Raw genomic sequence first — 20,880 nt, 5'->3', positions numbered from 1 at the left:
GAAGACCAAAAAGCATGGCTCCCTGGCACTGGGCAACAAGGGCCATGGATCATTGGGCAAGGGGAAAGTGAGGAACTGCCCAGGTGGACTTGTTCATGTCCCACCAGAACAGGAAATGCCATGTGTTCTGGTCACTCCAGGGGATGGACAAGGGTTCCCTGTCAGATGCTTTCCTGCGTCCGTAGCCGGGAGCCCTGATGTACACCTTCCAGCCAGTGCCGTTGACCCCACAGACAGGAAGATCAAACAGGACAGGGTGAGGGTTATCCTGATAGCCCCCGAGTGGCCTCGCCAGCACTGGTTCGGCATGCTGCTGGACCTTTCGTTAGCCTGGCTGCTGCGGCTCCCTCTCAAGCCGGACCTACTGTCCAAGAACCACGGCAGTCTCCTGCATCTGAACCTGGAGGTGTTGCACTTGACAGCGTGGCGGCTGCCTGGCTAAATGTGGAAGAGCGGGAACGCTCGACCCGGGTGCAACAGTTCTTGTTGGGTAGCATAAAGCCCTTCACCAGAGCGACCTACTGGGTTAAGTGGAAAAGATTCATGTGCTGAGCCTCGAATCAGCACATCCGGGCCTCGCAGGCCTCGCTGCAGGTGATTCCGGACTATCTTCTGCACCTCAAACTTCAGGGTTTGTCCCTGTCGTCAGTCAGCGTCCACCTAGCTGCTATTTTGGCTTTCCACCATCCGTTCCAAGGCAGGTCGGTCTTCGCTCATGACATGAAGGCCCAGTTCTTGAAAGGTCTGGAGCATCTTTATCCTCATGTCCAGGATCCTGTCCCTCCTTGGGATTTGAATCTCATGCTGTCGAGGCTCATGGAGCTTCCCTTCGAACCTCTGGCTTGCTGCTCTCTTCTCCTTCTCTCCTGGAAGTTTGCGTTCCTGGTGGCAGTTATGTCTGCCCACAGAGTGTCTGAGATCAGAGCACTTAAGTCAGAACCACCCTATATGGTGTCCTACAACGATAAGGTCCAGCTGAGACTGCACCTGATGTTCCTGCCCAAGGTAGTTTCCCAGTTTCATACCGGCCAGGACATTTTCTTACCGGTCTTCTTTCTGAAGCCCCATAAATCCGAAGAGAAGCGCAGGTTACACGCCCTGGATGTCCAGAGAGCAGTGGCCATCTGTATCGATAGGACACAGTCGTTCCGTAAGTCAACGCAGCTGTTCATGGCAGACAGGAAGAAAGGTCGCCCTGTCTCTGCTCAAAGGATTTCGTCCTGGATCACAGCCTGCATCCGATACTGCTACGAGCTGGCGAGTGTGCCTCCACTGGCAATAGTTAAAGCACACTCGACTAGAGCTCAAGCATCATCTGCAGTCTTCTTCGCCCAGGTGCTGATCCAGGAGACCTGTAGAGCGGCTACGTGGTCGTCTGTCCACACGTTTACGTCCCATTATGCGCTGACCAGCCAGAAGGAACTGAGAGGGCGTAGGTTCAGCGGCGCCTGATATACCGGCGCATGAGCACAGCACTCAAGGGGGCGCCGCTGCCAACCCTATGGATACTACTAAGGCAAAAAATCTCCGACACCCACACACGTGGGCACGCGCACACCTAGAATGGAATGGTCATGAGCAGGACATCTCGAAGAACAACAGTTACGAAAAGCAGGAAATTTTTTTCTGAGAGTTCCTCAATATTTACCAATACTAAATCAAAAATGGCTTCTCCACTTGTTGGTTCATGACTATTTGGTGAAGAAATCTGTCAGCTGTCACATCCAGGAATATCTGTTTTCTACCGTTACTAGTAGCATTTGTCCTCCAATCTATATCTGGGAAATTAAAGTCTCCCATAATCACACAATTCCCAGTAGTATTTATTTCATTAAAAATATTAAAGAGGACTCTATCCATATCCAAATTGGATCTTGGGGGTGTCTGTAGCAGACCCCAAGCACTATTCTACTGGAGCTTTTGTTACCTTTCTTTCCCAAAGTGATTGATTTTGACCCAAACAAATTCCATTTTTTCCATTCCATCACTTTTAATTCCTTTACAGTCTACCTCGTCATTAATACACAATGCTACTCAACCTCCTTTCCCTTTATTTCTGTCTTTCTTGAACAGCACATACCCTTCAATACCTGTTTTCCAGTCATGACTATTATCCCATCATGTTTCTGTTTTCCCTATAATATCTGGTTTCACTTCCTACACCAGTAATTCAAATTCCTCCATTTTGTTACCTGTGTTCGTTGCATTGGTGTACAGACATCTTAGTTGTTTCTGCTTGGCCTTACCCAGATTCCTTGCCCAACTAGCTACAGCCTACCTGACTGTTGTTTTCATTCGTATTGACACTGTTTCCTCTTGTTGCCTATTTTCCTACCCTTTGTTGTTCCTTTCTCTATCTTTTACTTAATTTTCCTACCATTCAGTATTAGCATCACGTGTGGAGATAATATGAGTATCTCCCAACTGTCTCCCCCAGATTCCTAGTTGAAAGCTTTTTTATCAGTTGTCCCAACCTCTATCCCAGAAGTTATTTCCCTTCCTGTTCAGGTGGAGTTCATCCCATAAGAACAGTTCTCTGTCTGTGAATGCCTCCCAGTGGTTGAATGTCCCAAAGCCCTCCTTATAGCACCATTGGCTAAGCCATTTGTTGATAACCATAATCTTGTCTCACCTCTCTCTTTTTCTAGGGACAGGTAGAATCCCACTGTAGATCACCTGAGCCTCCATTTCTTTAAGTGTCTTCCCCAGCCTGGCACAGATTTTTGCTGAGATGCATCAAGGAAGACTAGCAATATCATTTGTTCTGACATAAAGGACAATCAGTGGATTCTTTCCCACTTCCATTAGGATCTTCTTTAGCCTCAGGACCACGTCCTGTATCTTAGCTCCTGGCAGACAACACATCCTTCTGTTCTTGAGATCAGCTCTGGTTACAGGCCTGTCTGTTCCTCTTCTTAGTAGGGAGTCCCCAATTAGTAGACCTGCCCCTTTCTGGTATGGGTGCGATTCTCCAGCCTTCCCCCTTCTCTGTTCTTTCTAGCGGCAAGTCGTCTTGTCTTCTTTTCTCACTTGCAGTCTTTTGTGCATCATCCTCTTTCTTTCTGGGACTCTGAATTCTGGCTATCTCCATTGTCTTTCCCTCTTATTAGCTGCTCTTCTCTTCTTCCTTGCTCTCTCATCTTGTTACTGCCTGTCTCTCCATTTTATTTTCCAACTCAGTAAGCTATTCCTCATATCTGTTTCTACTTCTCTAGTGATTGCGCACCCCTATCAGTAAAAAAAATTTTGAGCACGTACCCCCTACCGCACCCGCTCCACCCTTTTTGCCGAAAAAAAAAAAAAAAGCCGCTCGGACTCCCGCCCGAATTGACGAAGCGCCCCCCCCCCCAAAAAGCGCTCCTCCTGCCACGCACCCCCAAGAATCCTCTTGCGCACCCCCTGGGTTGCGCGCACCCCACTTTGGAGACCACTGCTCTAGCCAATCTTTTCCTCTGCCTTGTTCTCATAGTCGCATGCTTTCATTGGCCACTTTCCTCATCCAGCAGTCTACCTCACAGTGCTCTGGTCCAGTATCCATCTCCAAGTCTTGAGGTTTCCCTTCAGCCTCCTCTCTCCTTCCCTCCATCATACACTCCAATCCCCTTCAAAACTGAACCATAGTTTCTAGCTGCATCTCCAAACCTCAGATCTTCAGGTGGCACTTTATACAAGCAAAGCAGCTTCCAGATACCCACTCCAGAATAATGTAAATCCCATGGCTTCCACATCCACTCATCTTAATTGTTTCTTCCATTCTTTGGGTCACTAGCACTGCTGTCTCTGTAGCAGTCATAGCTTTCCTTTCTAAGCTCCTGTCAAGAAGAGTAGGAACCCTTCCCCCTCATCTCTCTCTCTTTCTCTCCCCTACGAACTCCTACTCAACCTCCCTTTTTTACAGCTCTCTTTCCTGGCTCCTTTGCTGCTACTTCTGGGGAGAATATTTCACAGTGCAATAGAACTTGACATTAGGGAAATATTTACTGATATGCAGCGTAAATTATTTGTTGCTCAATTTCATTGTTGAAACTATCCTAAATAATCCTTGTCCCTCTTAAGTTAGATTCACTTCTGGCACTACAATGGGCACCCACATCCCCGGTATTTGATAAACTGTCTGTCATACTCTTATGTACTGTCCTTCAACCACTATTCAGCCTGTGTGACAGCACTCATATTCTTACTAGTTCTTATTACTTCAATGCAATACTGTATAGTTTTTCTGAACTCCTAGATATATATTGAATCTAGTGCATTCCCATACCAATTATATTTTAAAATTCATTGAAGGTTAGCTCTAAAAGAACTCATCAGTTGCTTGAAATAAATGGGCCAGTTTTTCTAGCTTCTAATTTAGAAACGTAAATTCATAGTTTTTAAGGCCAGAAGTGACCATTGTGATCATCCAGTCTGACCTCTTGTATAGCCCAGGCCATAGAACTTCCCCAAAATAATTCTGGAGCATATCTTTTAGAAAAGCATCCAATATTTATTTTAAAATTCTGAGTAATGGAGAATCCACCACAATCGTTGGTAAAATGTTTCAATGGTTAACTACTCTCATCTTTAAAAATTGACACCTTATTTCCAGTCTGAATTTGTGTAGTTTCAACTTCCAGCCATTGGGTCATGTTATACCTTTCTCTGCTAGATTGAAGAGCCCGTTATCAAATATTTGTTCCCTGTGTAAATACTTGTAGACTGTAATCGAGTCACTCTTTAACCTTTTCTCAGTTAAGCTAAATAGATTAAGCTCTTTGAGTCTATCACGATACGGCATGTTTTCTAATACTTTAATCATTCTCATGGCTCTTCTCTGAGTCCTCTCTAATTTATTAACATCCTTCTTGAAGTATGGGCACCATACCTGGGCACAGTATTCCAGCAGTGGTCACACCAGTGCCAAATATAGAGGTAAAATAATCTCTCTACTACTCAAGTTTCCCCTGTTTATGCATCCCAGGACTGCATTGGTAACAGCAAGTATAAGGTGAAGTTAACCTGTTTACCTGAAAGATCTAAGGTTGTAATTTCCCCCAGAAACAATTGACAACCTCAACCATTTAAACATTTCAGAGAGCTTTGGATGTTTTTGCTGTCATCAGGTGTTACAAGGGAAATGTAAAAAGCAACAGAGGGTCCTGTGGCACCTCTAAGACTAACAGAATATACTTCTGTTTGTCATAAAGGTGCCACAGGACCCTCTGTTGCTTTTTATAGATTCAGACTAACACGGCTACCCCTCTGATAAGGGAAATGTAGAATCCTGATCTTGTTATATAAGCAAGAGTGGGAGCTCTTTCAGCTTTGCTTTAGAGTGAATAATTGTATCAACCCCTCATCCTGTTCTGGGTGCATGACATAGATAAATTCAACCAGTCATTAAATGATTGTCTTTAAAATGAACTGCGGCATAAATATCCTTCCCTCTCCTCATTCACTGCCCTAACCATCCTGAGGGAATGAGCTCCATAGCCAGAGACCCTTAACTGAAACAGCCCTACTTCCAATCCCCAGAGATGAATATCTAGGTGGTGTCACCTCAGATGACTTCAGAAATGAAGAGCATAATCTACCCTAATGCATCAATTCAGCATATCCATTCTGTGTAGAATTTCTGACATTGGCTAGTATCTTCACAAATCCTTCTACTACTCTGTCAGTGTCTAGAAGGAGCACCCTTTATAAGGAGGGTGAAGCAAGGAAGAGTAATGGAAAAGCTTTAAGGTTACAGGAGATGTATTCAGTATAAGAGAACCAAAGTGGCAAGTCTTGATTGAATTATTTAACAATGCAAATACTCTGGAATGCTACAGAGCTTTATATTAGACTGTACTGTCCTATAGTATTTCATGTACTATAGCATTTCATGTTTGTACATGAACTGTTAATAGTAAACTGCTGCTTACCTGTCTGCTATTTCCCCCCATTTTTATCTTCATTTCTTACAGCAGTCTTCAGCAGCTTTCAAAATTATAAATCTGACTTTTCTATGACAGTCTCAAAAATGTTGGCCAGTTATTTCTGTAGTCAAGGCCTAATCAATGTGGTGCTATTTTTTCCTTTTAGAAAGGGAGCAGCAAGCTTCCTTGTGTTCAGACACTTCTTAATATTGAAATGTTAAGTATTAATAAACTGTTGCAAGGTCTACTTAGGTGCACTTGCTAACAATGCCCCATCTTTATACACTTAACATAGATGTCCTATTTTTGTGGTTTAACAAAACTGAATATACCAAAACCAGAAAGACAATGTGTGTGTAACCTTTTTGTTCCATCATGACCCATGCATTAGGACTGTTTTCCACAATGTGTAAAATTAACGGATGTGCGCTCCAGTTGATGGGTGTGCGCAACTTCCATCAACTTTCATGGGAGTTATACATTTGTATCATGGAGAGAAGATCCTTTACACTAATTTACCTTTAATGTGGTATTGATTAGTTACATTAAACTTTTACAGTCCTAGCTGCACCTAAAGCATGAAATATAAGCATTAGTGATCAATTGTTTGCAGATAATCCTTCCTAGAAAAATAATTTTTATTTGGTCAGTATAATTACCTGGATTTTGTACTTTGAAAATTTTAGATTAATTTACCTTTGAAAGTTTATTTCCTAACTCATTTTGCCAGTGTAGCTAGCTAAGAAATAGTGTCAGTGTTAAAGTTGCAGAGTTCAGAAGTAATGACCAGTTTCATTGGTCTGAATAGCTTTTCTTTCTGACACCATAATTACCAGCTAGGGATATAAAAGGATCCAAAATTGTATTCTTTTATAACTTTGTTTCTCACAATCTGATCTCACCTCAGATAAATAATTTATGAAATAAAATGTTTGGATTAGGAAATTTTTGTTTAAAATTTTAAATATTTTAAACAAAAAACAAAAAAAAACTTGTTAGACCACAAAAATGTTATGACATTTCTTAAAACATACATTGTTTTTATGAATTATTTTTGTGTTTATTAGGCAAATATAGCATTACTTAAATGATACCCAGAGATGGAGAGTGTCTTATATCTGAAAGAAAGAGATTTAATTATCCTATTATATGGGATAACAGTATATCCCAATTATAGACAGTATACAGGAGAGTCTGCACAGGTAGCTTTAACAATTTGTTGCATCTTTGAGACAATTACAATGGATCTTCTCATGACCAATTAGATTACTGGCCCTTAATCGGCATTTATATTTTAATATATATTTAGAACTGAGAATGTGCACAAAAATACAGTTCCTGCTCCCAAAAACTTAAAATATATAAAAGCGTGCAATTTTTTTAAAATGAAAGTAGATAAGACTACCTTGTTTTATAACACTTTTAGTATATCCTTAATCAGTGTGTCTTTCCATAACTCACCTATGGCTCTTCCGCTGAGTTCCTACTGCATCCTAAAGGTGAAAATAAATCATAGTATGGTTTGATAAATAAAAACATATTAAAACTTGTAAATTTTAATAAAAAACCCTTAAAATAGTAACTAACCATGGTTCATAATGTGTGGTACTCTGGAAGGTTTTAATATCCCTGCTGCCTGTATACCTCATACACGAAAGGTTCCAAATCCAAAGAATGATGGGCGAATATACATGACTGTAGTTATCTTTGTAAAGTTTCTCAGAGATATCGTGGTAGCTTTATGCAGTAAATGGAATAATAGTTATACAAGAATTCATTAGGAACTTTGTCCTATAGATCATGGTGGACTTCTTAAAAACTCACGCAGTTAAATTATTTAATATGCTCTCCTACTGTTTAGATGCCCAGCCTACAGAATCTGAAAAGGAAATTTATAATCAGGTGAATGTAGTGCTAAAGGATGCAGAAGGAATCCTGGAAGACTTACAGTCATACAGAGGAGCTGGCCACGAAATACGAGAGGTAAAGCATTGTTAGATATTTTGTGATCATACACACAATTCTATAGAGTGTTATTGGTGTACATAACCCGGAACAGATAGATAAGAGCTGATTTTCAGCTTCTCTGGCAGGAACTATTGTATTAATAATCTGAAATGAAAATATTACTACTTTGAAGTATGGTTCTACTTTAAAATGTGATTTTAAAAAAATCACTGGCTACCATATTTGTCTTCAATAACTTTTATATTAAATGCACATAGTTGAGTAATAAAAAGATGTTCCCTCAAAAGCTTTTATCTTAACAGGATTCTTGCTACTGGATCTTGGGTCACTAACCTGAGACAGAGATCTGCTTTCTGTGTGTATTCATTAACATTTGCTGACTTGACTGACTAAAACAACTTTTTTATTTCTTGTTTACCACTGCAAGCTAACACAGCTGTTGGAGACTATAGACGATTTTGTCTGACCACACATGTAAGGGTTGTTAACTAAGATGAAATTGCAGAATCTTTATTACTTATAATAATGCATGAGCCAGAAAGAACATAACTTGCCTTTCAGATTCATAGGTGAGTTTGCAGGTCTGGAGCCATCTTTTTGCTTGCTGAGAAAAATTGCTGTGCAACTCTTGAGAGACAAGAAATGCCCCCATAATACATTTTAATAGTCCTATCTGAACTAGAATCAGATTTGGGGTAGTGGTTTCCCTCTCTAATAGCTTGTTCCAGTTGTTCCTTGCTTCCAATAAAACGGTGGAGCTGGCAGTCCTCACATTCCGAGAGAATTCATAGTTCTCAGCTCAATGCACCATGCCCCAAAAGTATATGAAGTCCTATTGTTGTCCTCAGTCAAGCCAATATGACAACTTTTCTGCAGAGGTAATCCTACTGCAAGTAACTAAAGGTCTGTGGAAATTGCCTAGACCTGTTAACTAATTTTATATACACATCACCATCAGTGGAGTTTAAAAAGGCACCACACGGTACTTCTCTCGTCTGCTCTTAAGTCCAACTTATTTAAAAGAAAAATAGACTAGAAAAAAGTCAAACTTTGCAGACCTGAACAGCTCTTAATGCAAAGCTGAGCACAACCTCAATGTTCATAGATTCCAAGGTCAGAAGGGACCATTGTGATCATTTAGTCTGACCTCCTGTGTAGTACTGGCCATAGAACTTTCCCAAAAATAATTCCTAGAGCAGATCTTTTAGCAAAATATCCAATCTTGATTTAAAAATTCTCAGTGATGGAGAATCTACCACAACCCTTGATAAATTGTTCCAATGGTTAATTACTCACTGTTAAAAAGTTATGCCATTCCAGTTATCCCTTATTTCCAGTCTAAATTTGTCTAGTTTCAACTTCCAGCCATTGGATCGTGTTATACCTTTCTCTGCTAGATTGAAGAGCCCATTATCAAATATTTGTACCCTGTGGGGGGAGAGACAGCTGAACTGCCCGGCAATTGATAGCCTCCTGGGCGGCTGCTGCACAGGGAACTTAGGGGAGCTGATAGGGGGCTGCCGGTCCACCCTGGTTCCAAGCCCCCACCAGCCAGCTCCAACCGGCTGCTCTTTCTGCAAGCAGTGGACAAAGCAGGCGGCTGCCAAACAACGTTAGAAGGGAGCACTGCACACCTTTAAATGAGCATGTTCTCTAATAGATCAGCAACATAACAATGAAACAGTGTTAACCGGGACGACTTTAAGTGAGGAGTTACTGTATTGGGACACCACTGAGTAATCTGAGTATGTCCACAATGATGAGAACCAGGGAAGGAGAGAGAAATGGAGTGTTAATACAAAAACTCCCACCTTATACCTCCACACTGTTAGAAATCAGCTAACATTTTTTACAAATAATAAGAATTAGTTCAAAAGTAATGACTGAAACACAAGGTTTGCAGCAAGACTTGTAAGAAAACAGTGAACAAGAAGTAAAACAATGTAGTAACCAGTATAAATTAGACATGAAAATAAAAGTGTATCAGTTCACAAATATTATGCCGGAAAATTAGAATTTCTAAACTTCCTGCCTGTTGGTATCTTACACAGCAACTCTTTCCAAGAGTGTGTATTTTCAAAATTTCAGTATCCTTCCTGTAAGATATATGTGATATATGTACACTTCTCATCTAAGTTGACTGGGAAGGGAAGGTTAAGACTAGGAAACATTTTAAAAGAAAATTAAATTCCCCAAATACCTTACAGTAAGGAAGAAAAAAATCAATAAGATTGTTTGCATGCATTATGCTTCCTGTTAGTTTTGGAGAGAAAGGAAATTACTCTAAACTTTAATATTTACTGCAGTAAAATGTTTCTAAATAATTTTATAGAATTAAATATACTGTTTATACTAAAATTCTGCATGAAATAACATATCTGAATTTCTCATTATATGATCTGAAAAGTACAAATAGGGTCAGATAATATTTGAATAGTGTTCCTCTTTTAAGCAAAATTCCAAATACAAGCAAATGTAGTTCTTGATTGACGTTGAATAACTTGCTATTCTAGAACTCAGTTATACAGTTAATTTTTTGAACAGATGTTTTCCTATAAAATGTTACAAAATACTGCAAAGCTAACTGCAATTAATATAGTATGTTTATATATCAAATGTTCTGACACAGCGCTACTGTCAGAACACGAAAAAATCTCAACTACCTGAGATGTCTAGTCACTTTTCCCTGGTGTCATATTCTGCCAATATTGACTTGGTTGTATAAAAATTCCATGAGCTAAAGGTGGTTGGTTCTCCCTCCCCATTACCTGATACTGATTGCTGTAGCTGAAACTAACTCTGTGTACTAGCCATGATCATTAAACTAGGCTAAACTCATTCCCTTGGAGTATCCCGTTAAAGCAGTTATTTTGAACAAGTAGATTGTACTGTGTAAATTGTTTATTTTTTTTGTATTTTAGGCAACTTAAAAATCATCTACATATAAGTAATTGTATAATAGTGTTTACATCCTATAAAGTATTATGTTAATAAAATGTGCTTAATTATTTTCACATTGTGTATGTGTAAAGAATGTGCAGAACAGGTACAGTACGTGATGAAAGACACCAGTTTATAATTTTCAATGAAAATCTGACTCATAATAGGACACTGGTTGCAACCATAATGTCGGGAGAAACTGTTCTCTTCCCACAATCTAAAGAATAATGCTCCCTTCTTTTGTTTTCCATCAGTACCTCTGATCAACCTCTTTTAATACATATTTTGAATGAAAGAAAACTTTCCTAGTCTTGATTCCTGTTGTTAAGCGAGGTGTGACTTTTTTTTTTCTTTATCCATGTGTTCAATTTTCAAGGCAATACAGCATCCCACTGACGAAAAATTGCAGGAGAAGGCATGGGGTGCAGTCGTTCCACTAGTAGGCAAGCTAAAGAAATTCTATGAATTTTCTCAAAGGCTAGGTAAGTTGAAAGGTGGTAAACTAATGAATTGATATCCTTCATACTAGCCAAAGGCTCAAAAAGTAACAGCAAAAATTTTTTTAAGTACATCAGAAGAAGGAAGCCTGCTAAACAATCAGTGGGGCCATTGGACAATTGAGGTGCTAAAGGAGCAGTCAAAGACAATAAGGCCATTGCGGAGAAACTCAATGATTTCTTTGCATCAGTCTTCACTGCAAATGTGAGAGAGATTCCCACACCTATGCCATTCTTTTTAGGTGACAAATCTGAGGAACTGTCCCAGATTGAAATGTCTTTTTGGAGGTTTTGGAACAAATTGATAAACAGTAATAAGTCATCAGGACCAGATAGTATTCACCCAAGAGTTCTGAAGGAACTCAAATATAAAATTGCAGAACTACTAATTGTGGTATATAACCTATTATTTAAATCAACTTCTGTATCAGTTGACTGGAGGATAACTAAAGTGACACCAGTTTTTTAAAATGGCTCCCAAGGCAGTCCTGGCAATTACAAGCTGGTAAGACTAACTTCAGTACCAGGCAGACTGGTTGAAACTATAGTAAAGAACAGAATTATCAGACACATAGGTGAATGTGATTTGTTGGGGAAGAGTCAACGTAGCTTTTGTGAAGGGAAATCATGCCTTACCAGTATATTGGAATTCTTTGAGGAGGTCAACAAACATGGACAAGGGTGATCCAGTGGATATAGTGTACTTACACTTCCAGAAAACCTTTGACAAGGTCCCTCACCAAAGGCTCTTAAGCAGAGTAAGCTGTCATGGGATAAGAGGAAAAATCCTCTCATGAATCAGTAACTGTTTAAAAGATAGGAAACAAAGGGTAGGAATAAATAGTCAGTTTTCACAGTGGAGAGAGGTAAATAGTGATATCCCCAGGTGTCAATACTGGGTCCTTTGCTGTTCAACATATTCATAAGTGATCTGGAAAAAGGGATGAACAGTGAGATGGCAACATTTGCATACAATACAAAATTACTCAAGAAAGTTAAGTCCAAAACAGACTACAAAGAGTTACAACGGCATCTCACAAAACTGGGTGACTGGGCAACAAAATGGCAGATGAAATTGAATGTTGATAAATTCAAAGTAATGCACATTGGAAAACATAATCTCAACTATACATACAAAATGATGGGATCTAAATTAGCTGTTACCACTCAAGAAAGAGATCTTGGAGTCATTATGGATAGTTCTCTGGAAACATCCGCATAATGTGCAGTGGCAGTCAAAAAAGCTAACAATGTTAGGAATCATTAGGAAAAGGGTTAGTGTAGTCAGGGGTGGTCGTCCCTCCCCCTCTGGGTCAGAGGGAGGGCACACTGCCTCACTACGCCATCGGGATCTCTGCTTACTCTTAGGGTAATTAGCAAGTTAGGTGTTAATGTCCTGACTGGCCTAACGGGGCCAAACCCCCAGATAGGCAATCAGTTCTGGCCCATAGGCAGAAACAGGTTCTCCCAGGAGTGTGAATGCCTGAGGCCTTAGACGGGGGGCTAAATAGCCAACAGTCTATAACCCCTGGACTTCTTAAGCAGGTGGGGTCCCTTTGGCAGGAACCAGCGCAAACCCAGCAGTCACTTAGCTCTGAGTCCTTGAAGCAGAGACAGAGCAACCCAATAGTCGATCAGCTCAGGGCTCTTAATGCAGAGCCAGATCAAAGCCAGTAGCTAATTAGCTCTGGCCTCTAGTTGCAGAGCCAGAGCAAATCCAGTAGTTGGGCGTCCTACCTCCGGTGTGCGACCAATGAACACAGGCCACTGGACTTGGTGTGGGGAGGCTGCCACCCCAGGAGTGGGATGGCAGGCGGGGTCCGGGTGCTCCCTACTGCATTGGACTCCGACCCACAGTCCTATCAATGGTGGAGTGGTCCACCGCTGGGTCAGCGGGAAATCCAGCCACAACACACCGACCATGCCTCAGGCAGATCATGCCACAACACACCGACCATGCCTCAGGCAACGGAGGTTGTCGGCTGTCCCTGGGCCTCTTCCTCCTCTCCCCTCGGGGTGTACCTAGATCAGCGGCGCGTCCTCCATCTCTTCTGGGTAGGTGGCCAGCAGCAGTCCTGGCAGGTCCGTGGCGGATGCAAGTTCCCCAGTGGGCTCGGCAGCAGTGTCAGTGGCCAAGAAAGAACAGGATCTGTCTGCCTCCCTCAATGTCTCCGCACCAGTTGAGCTGGAGGCCCCACCCTTTATACTTCCTGTTACCCCCTTCCAGTGGGAGAGGTGAGTCAGAACTGGCTCTGCCCACTTGGGAACAGAGGGTGCTTCCTCCCCCTCTTGCTCGGAGGGAGGCCACACTGCTTCATTACAGTTAGATAATAAGACAAAATATCATATTGCCTCTATATAAATCCATGGTACACTCACATCTTGAATACTGCATGCAGATCTGGTCATCCTATCTCAAAAAAGATGTATTGGAATTGATAAAGATACAAAGAAGGGCAACAAAAATTATTAAGGGTATGGAACAACTTCCATGAGAGGAGAGATTAAAAAGACTGGCACTTGTCAGCTTGAAAAAGAGATGACTAAGTGGGGATATGATAGAGATCTATAAAATCTTAACTAGTGTGGAAAAAGTAAATCGGGAAATGTTATTTAGTCCTTCACATAATGCAAGAACTAGGAGTCACCAATGACATTAATAGGCAGCAGGTTTAAAACAAAAGGAAGTACTTCTTCACACAATGCACAGTTCACCTGTAGAATCTTTGCCAGGGGATGTTGTGAAGGCCACAACTATAACAAGCTTCAAAAAAGAACTAGATAAATTCATGGAGGATAGATCCATTGATGGCTATTAACCGGGATGGTCAGGGATGTAACACCACTGTCTCCCGCATAGGAACTACCTGCAAGCCTTATTTGCACAGAGGAGTCCATCTCAGACAGCATTCAGCGCAGGGCATTTGATCATACCAGGAGAAAAAGATGAGCATAAACACTAGAACTCACAACATTCTGACTGACAATAAAAACTATTAAAGAGCATGTTGCACAAACATCTTGTAGCGTATGATGTGATGACAATTGCCCAGCCAAATAAGGTAGAACCAGAGGCCTTCACAAAGTCCATTCTCCTTCTTCAATAAGTGGAGACTCGTTACATGACCTTGAAGGAGAGAGAGATCTAAGAATACTCTGTACCACAGCGGTCAGCATTTCTCCCAGGGAGAGTGACACATCTGCCAGGGAAGAATATCAGATAGTGAGTAAATTGGTATACTTGAGAGTACATCACTGAATTACAATTTAATGCCCATTCATAATGTGCTTCTACAGAAGCAAGGCAAAAGCCATATGTTCTGTGTACAAACATGGCTTGATCAGCTACTATGCACTTTCCTACCAATATCTCTCTGTTTCAAGATCATGATCAGAGATACTATGCTAAGTTCAAAAGTAACTCATAACACCAAACAGGTCCAAGACACTATATGGAATGTGCCATAGCACTTCCCATCAAAATCCCATTGAGAGAGATTCCACTTACTTCAGATTTCTGTGCTGCACATGGAACCATCACTTCACTCAACTTTAGATTTTGAGTAAGAAAATTTAGAGGGGATACACAGATCAAATTGTATTTGATTGTCCTCTAGGAGGTGCTTCACTTACTTTAAAACATGCATCGTTGCCCACTGTTGTAGAGGCAAACCAGTTACACCACTGAAAAGAAGGATAAAATATGTCATCCTCACCATACTGTACTTCTTGCAGGAATATGTTTCCATGAACTTTCCTTGTATGTTAGCATACAGTCATTGGAAACCTCTTGTGGTTTCCAAGAAAATGTAGCATCTTCTTGCACCTGACAATGAAAAAATATAATCCATTAAAAAGTGAAATCTTAACTTAGTTTTACAGGCCTTAGAGACACAAGAGGGTAATATTTTTATTGGACCAACTTTTGTTGGTGAGAGAGAGAAGATTTCAGAATGTCCCTTTGAACTACAGTATTAAGAAATGGTAATTATCCAATATATCAAAGTGTCCCTTGTATGTTTAGCTGGAACTGCATCAGCCATAGAACTTTCAGAACTATTTGTGGTGGCTCTGTCTATTGAACAGTATATATCACTTCCACAATTACTAGCAAATTAGTGCTAAGTGCAGGATCATATTTCATGAATAAGGTAAACTCTGCTTTCTTCAGGCAATCTCATCTCACAGTCCTACCTCCCCCCACCCCCGAAAAAAATTGTAGAGCAAAAACATTTGAAGGTCTACATAAACATGTCTAAAGAACATAGGAAACTGACCACTTATTAACTTAGCTTCTCACTTGTTACTGCTAAGGTTTAAAAGTTTCTTCATTAGATATTCAACCGACAGAAGAGTTCTCCATTCTGGGTTAGTGGATTGAAAGATACTTAGAAATGCATCTTTTAATTAAGTAGATAATTTCATGACACAGTTGTGGTGTTTTGTTTTGTTTGTTTGTTTAAATAAAATGTAACCTGCCAAATTTTAAGAGATTACTGCTTGGCCTCTTTAACTACTAGCTGCATTTCCAATTTTTTGATATGGCCTTTGAAGATAGGGAAATTTTGTCGTCACTGTTAATTTCTGTTCCTTAACATTGAATAGCTTTTCATATAGCAATATTGACTGACATTACCAATGTAGAGTCAATTTCAAACAAAAATTGGATGTAGTCATGTAACAACTTGAAAAATTAGTTTACTGTAGAATCCAGTCAGATATGTATCAATAGCAATTCATGGGTAATCTCCAGTATAAATGCCCCATGACAACCAATTATAACATATTTGATCTTAAAATCACTTTAGATCATGGAATTACCATACATTTTAGCACTTTAAGTCAACTACTAATATATAGTAGAAGCAGATACCCTTTCACATGTTTTGATTTTCTTTCTTCATTTAGAGGCAGGATTGCGAGGTCTATTGGGAGCCCTGACAAGCACTCCATATTCACCAACTCAGCACCTGGAGCGAGAGCAGGCTCTTGCTAAGCAGTTTGCAGAAATTCTTCATTTCACACTCCGATTTGATGAGCTCAAGGTAAATTTCCATGCATTTTTAAATGGGCAGTTCCACTAAAAGGAGCCCAGGACTGAGGTTTGAAGAAAGCTGGGTTTCATTCCAGACACTGCCACAGACTCTGTGTGACATTGGGCAATTCTCTTAATCACTTTTGATATCCCTGTCTGTAAAAAGAATGATGTTTGCTTCAGTCCCTCTGTGATGCTTCTTAATACTTAAAATCCTCAGATACTCTATCTAGATCATGAAAAGTTAATTCTTTCATTGAATGCTAGCATTCATCAAGTATAATGGAAAAATTGAGAATTGCTTCATTAGTGCAATAGAAGTTGTGTATATAATTGTCAACACTTATGGGCCAGATTCTGGAATGTGGTTGAATTGCACAGGTCGAATGTCAGGGGCGAGGAGAGGGCAAAGAAAGTTTAAAGCTCACTTTTTTCACTCCCCTGGTCCTGCTGCAGCTGTATGCAGGCTAGGTCCCCTTATGGCTACTTTAACATCAGGCTGCAACGGCTAGAGGGTACTGAAAATGCAGCCGAGGATTAGTATAGCACATGACCTTGTCATCAATGCTGTTTTTCATCTGACCATGCCTCTTTCCCTGCAATGTCAAGAGTGGTCAAAAGAATAAGAGCCCCATAAATTGGCTCTCTGCCATTTGAAGTTCACCCATACACAGGTGAAATCCCCTTGGGCTGATTAAACTGATTGTAGATTCAGGTTACACTGTCAGTGTGGTACAAAGTAGCTGCATGCCTCAAATCTGGCCCCATGTTCCTGAAAATAGTTAATATAATTAAGTACGTGGAAGAAATATTTAACGAACATTAAAAGAGAAGAAAGCAATTAATAAAAGCTAGGAAACTTATGACTGAAATGGATGGTCTTTGGGTTTCCCTGGCTCTTGTCAGTTTGCATGAAGCGAACTTCCTCCATATATATCTGTTCTGTGATTTCTTTACAGAGAGAGTACTTTCATTGTGCTTAAATCTCAAACTGTTTGCCTTTAAATTAAAAATTACTGCATGTAAGCATGTAAACATTTTTGAAATTCTGTATATTTTTGTTTTTGATTGAAAAAGAACAAGAACTATTTTTGCCCGATCCATTTCCAGGTTTAATTTTTGAAAATAGACTTTAAAAAAATTGGGAGACAAAACCTATTCGAAATGTAATCCCTTTCATTTTTCTGTTTTGAATATTTTCAAACTTCCTGCTGACATTGAACACGAAAACAGAATTTTTACTTGGCATAAATATTAATGATAATGTGTTAGATCCTGATAATGAAGTCTGAACATAATGGAAATGTCAAGACCCATCAATAATTCTGTAAATTCTTCAGGCAAGTACAGTCTGTAACACTGTGTCTACACTACCGCAGGATCGATGCTCTGACGATCGATGCATCAGGGGTTGATTTAGCGTGTCTAGTGAAGACCTGCTAACTCTGTACTGTGCCTAGAACAATGGAGCCTGATCTCTCTTGGGGTCCCTATATACAAATAATAAAAAATATTTGTTTTCTTATCTTCATGTGGAATCAGTAGCCCCCAAATACCAATTTAAATTTTGGCTTTACAAAAAATACTCCTGGAACCAAGTTTATTTTTGTCCACAAGTAATTGTGCACTGGGGATATTTTCCAAACTATGGGCTTGTCAGCATTAGGGATTTTTGTACCATTGTTTCTACACCAATGCAAACCCGACAGTGTACATGTGCCGCTTCATTGTAAAGTGAGGTGCATGCCAGTGTGTGACTTACCTCCTGGAGTAAGTCACCCAGGTGTAGTGCATCTGCACAGAGTATTTACTTGAATATTCCTTTGCAAGTGCAAAAATCCGTAATGCAGACAAGTCCTAAAGACATGTATTATTCCAGTTGCTCAAGACTAATATCAACCATGTACAGGTATACTTAATCCTTCCTCAGTGCAAGGGGATGGACTAGATGGCCTCTTGAGGTCTCTTCCAGCCCTACATTTCTGGGGTTCCGTGTGTCCCCATTTTAGTCTGACATACCTCTTCATCAAGAGAAAGTTGCTACCTCTGGTAATATAGATAGATAGATACATACATACACACATACATTCTTATCCTATCTATCTGATTTTCCATGTACCTGTAGTTTCCCAGAAACCAAGTAGCAATGGTCTAGACATAGTGGTCTAATCCTATGGCAATAAGGCTGGCAAACTGGAGCAGATCAGAACATCCACTCTTCTCTCACATAGTTTTTATTCTGAAAATTTCTGTAGATCAAAGCAGGAAATCTTATGTACTCTATGTACTTCTAAAGCAGTGGTTCTTCTTCAAGAGATCTCCCTATGGGTGCTCCACTCCAGACGATGGTGCATCCCTGCTCCTTTTCTCGGAGAGTTTTGCAGCAGTGCCAGCACAGGTCACGCTTGCGCGGTGTCTGCCTTGCGCGCCGTTGGCGAGTCATATAGCATGCGCGCGACCTGGACTCCTCAGTTCCTTCTCAACCATCCCTGGCCTGACATGGAGCTCAGCAGTCCCGTTGAAAACCTTCATTTCATATTGATAAGTTTAGATAAATTAATGAGTTAGGATAGTTTAGACAAGTTAAGTTTCAGTTATTCTTGAGCTACAGGACTATGGCTACTGGACCCCTACGACCACAATGCTCATATGCTCATGACATGCCACCATAGTATAGCCACCCATGGATGGCACCAGCCATACCCTATCCTGGTCACTGGCCATATTGGAACTCCTGGGGGGGGGGGGGGCTTACAAAAGACACTACAGCAGGTGCCACGCCCACGTAGGGAAGACGCCAGATCCTTACCTCCACCTTCAGAGACTGTAGTGACAGAGACAGATGAATCCATGGCAGAGCAAGAAGAAGACACTGCTCCCGACACCTCGCCAACCAACAACAATTCATCCTCCTCACTGGACGAGGCTATTATGCCTCCACCACCAACCATGGTGGATGACTTCCAAGACTTATTCAAAAGAGTTGTCAGTGAGCTCAGAATTGTTCTGGAGGAAGTGCTGGAAACTCAACATGAGCTAACTGATATCTTAGACATCTTACTCCTCCAAGAGAGCATTGCCAATCAATGGGGCTATCATGGAACCCGCCAAGACGGTGTGACAAACTCCAGCCACCATACCTCCTACCTGCAAAAGGGCGGACTTAAAATATTATGTTCCCTCGAAGGGAACAGAATTTCTATTCAGACACCCAGCACCCAACTCTCTGGTAGTGGAAGCAGTCAACCAAAGGGGCAAACAGTACTTTTGATCCACCCTACGATAAAGAGAGTAAGAGGTTAGACCTATTTGGCAACAAAGTATACTCTTCATCCATGCTTCAAGTCAGAGTGGCAAATTACGCAGTACTACTTGCCAAATATGACCACAGGAACTATGGCAAATTTATGGTCTTTATTAGGAAGATCCCAGAGGAAAAGGGGCAACAATTTAAATCTCCAGTCTCTGAAGGACAGATGATTGTATGCACGGCTCTACAGGCCTCACTAGACATTGCTGACATGGCCGCCAGGTCCACCACTACAGCTGTGGTCATGCAATGAGCCTCATGGTTTAACTCCTCAGCATTCCCATGGGAGATGCAAAATACAGTCGAAGATCTCCCCTTCGATGGAGAAAAATTGTTTGCAGCCAAAACCAATGAGGTAATGCACACTATGAAGGACTCACGGGCCACTCTCCAGTCCCTCTGCATTCATACACCTGCCACAAGAAGGAGACAATGCAAGTATCAACCATATCAGAGGAATAGATACCCAACATACTGTGACAAAGTTCTGTCCTTGACTCCGTGGGTCCTGCGTTTCCTGGCAGATTTTACTAGCCTCAGAGGCTCACTGTGACCCTCCACGTAGCCCTTCTCTCTCTAGAGGCAAGGGTCACAGCTTACTGAGCCATATTCATCATAAGCTAACAAGGGAGGTGAGGAGAAGCAACCCTCCCTCGCACAGTCTCTGTTGTCTCCCAGTCTCAGTGATTAATCAGGGAGGGGAGGGGGGAGCCCAGGCCCGCCCTCTACTCCGGGCTCCAGCCCAGGTACCCTAAAATTAGCAGCTATGGTAGCTGACTTTTTGGAAATAGGACATGTACAATTCCCTGGGCCACTTCCCCATAGCAGCCCCCACTCAATATCTCCTTCACCGTTACCTCAGGGCCTCCTTCCTTGCACCTGATATGGATTTGTACTGCTTCGTTCCTCCAACAGTGCGGCTCCCTCCTATAGCTCCTGACACCCGCGCCTCACTGACTAACTGGGAGGCTTTTAACTAGTTCCAGCCAGCCCTTGATTGGCTTCAGGTGTCCCAATCAATCTAGCTATCTCCACTGCTTTCTAGAACGATCTTAATTGGCCCCAGGTGTCTTGATTAACCTGTAGCAACTGCCATTTGGTTACCATGGTACCAGGGATTTGTTTAGCCTGGGGCTAACATACTTGTTCCTCACTACTTTACTGTAGCCACCTGGCCTTGCCCCATCACAATACACACAGCAACACCAGAGGCCTTACGAGCAACAACAC

General features: G+C 41.2%; 1 protein-coding gene across 2 annotated transcripts in view; it reads left to right on the top strand.

Moving 5' to 3' along the window:
- Positions 1-20,880, top strand: part of FAM49B (family with sequence similarity 49 member B) — a 77,729-nt gene that overhangs the window by 43,635 nt on the left and 13,214 nt on the right. For both annotated transcript variants that reach the window (XM_026646521.1, XM_026646512.2), the window contains 3 exons: positions 7,762-7,883; positions 11,185-11,290; positions 16,214-16,350. In XM_026646521.1, coding sequence (XP_026502306.1) covers positions 7,762-7,883; positions 11,185-11,290; positions 16,214-16,350 — 365 coding nt within the window. The remainder of the gene's footprint in view (positions 1-7,761; positions 7,884-11,184; positions 11,291-16,213; positions 16,351-20,880) is intronic.

The sequence above is a fragment of the Terrapene carolina genome, unplaced genomic scaffold, assembly GCF_002925995.2.
Source record: "Terrapene carolina triunguis isolate 2854851 unplaced genomic scaffold, T_m_triunguis-2.0 Scaffold58, whole genome shotgun sequence".
In the NCBI taxonomy this organism is placed as follows: Eukaryota; Metazoa; Chordata; order Testudines; family Emydidae; genus Terrapene; species Terrapene triunguis.
Note: the sequence above shows the minus strand (reverse complement) of the source record. Positions and strands in the feature narration are given on the sequence as shown.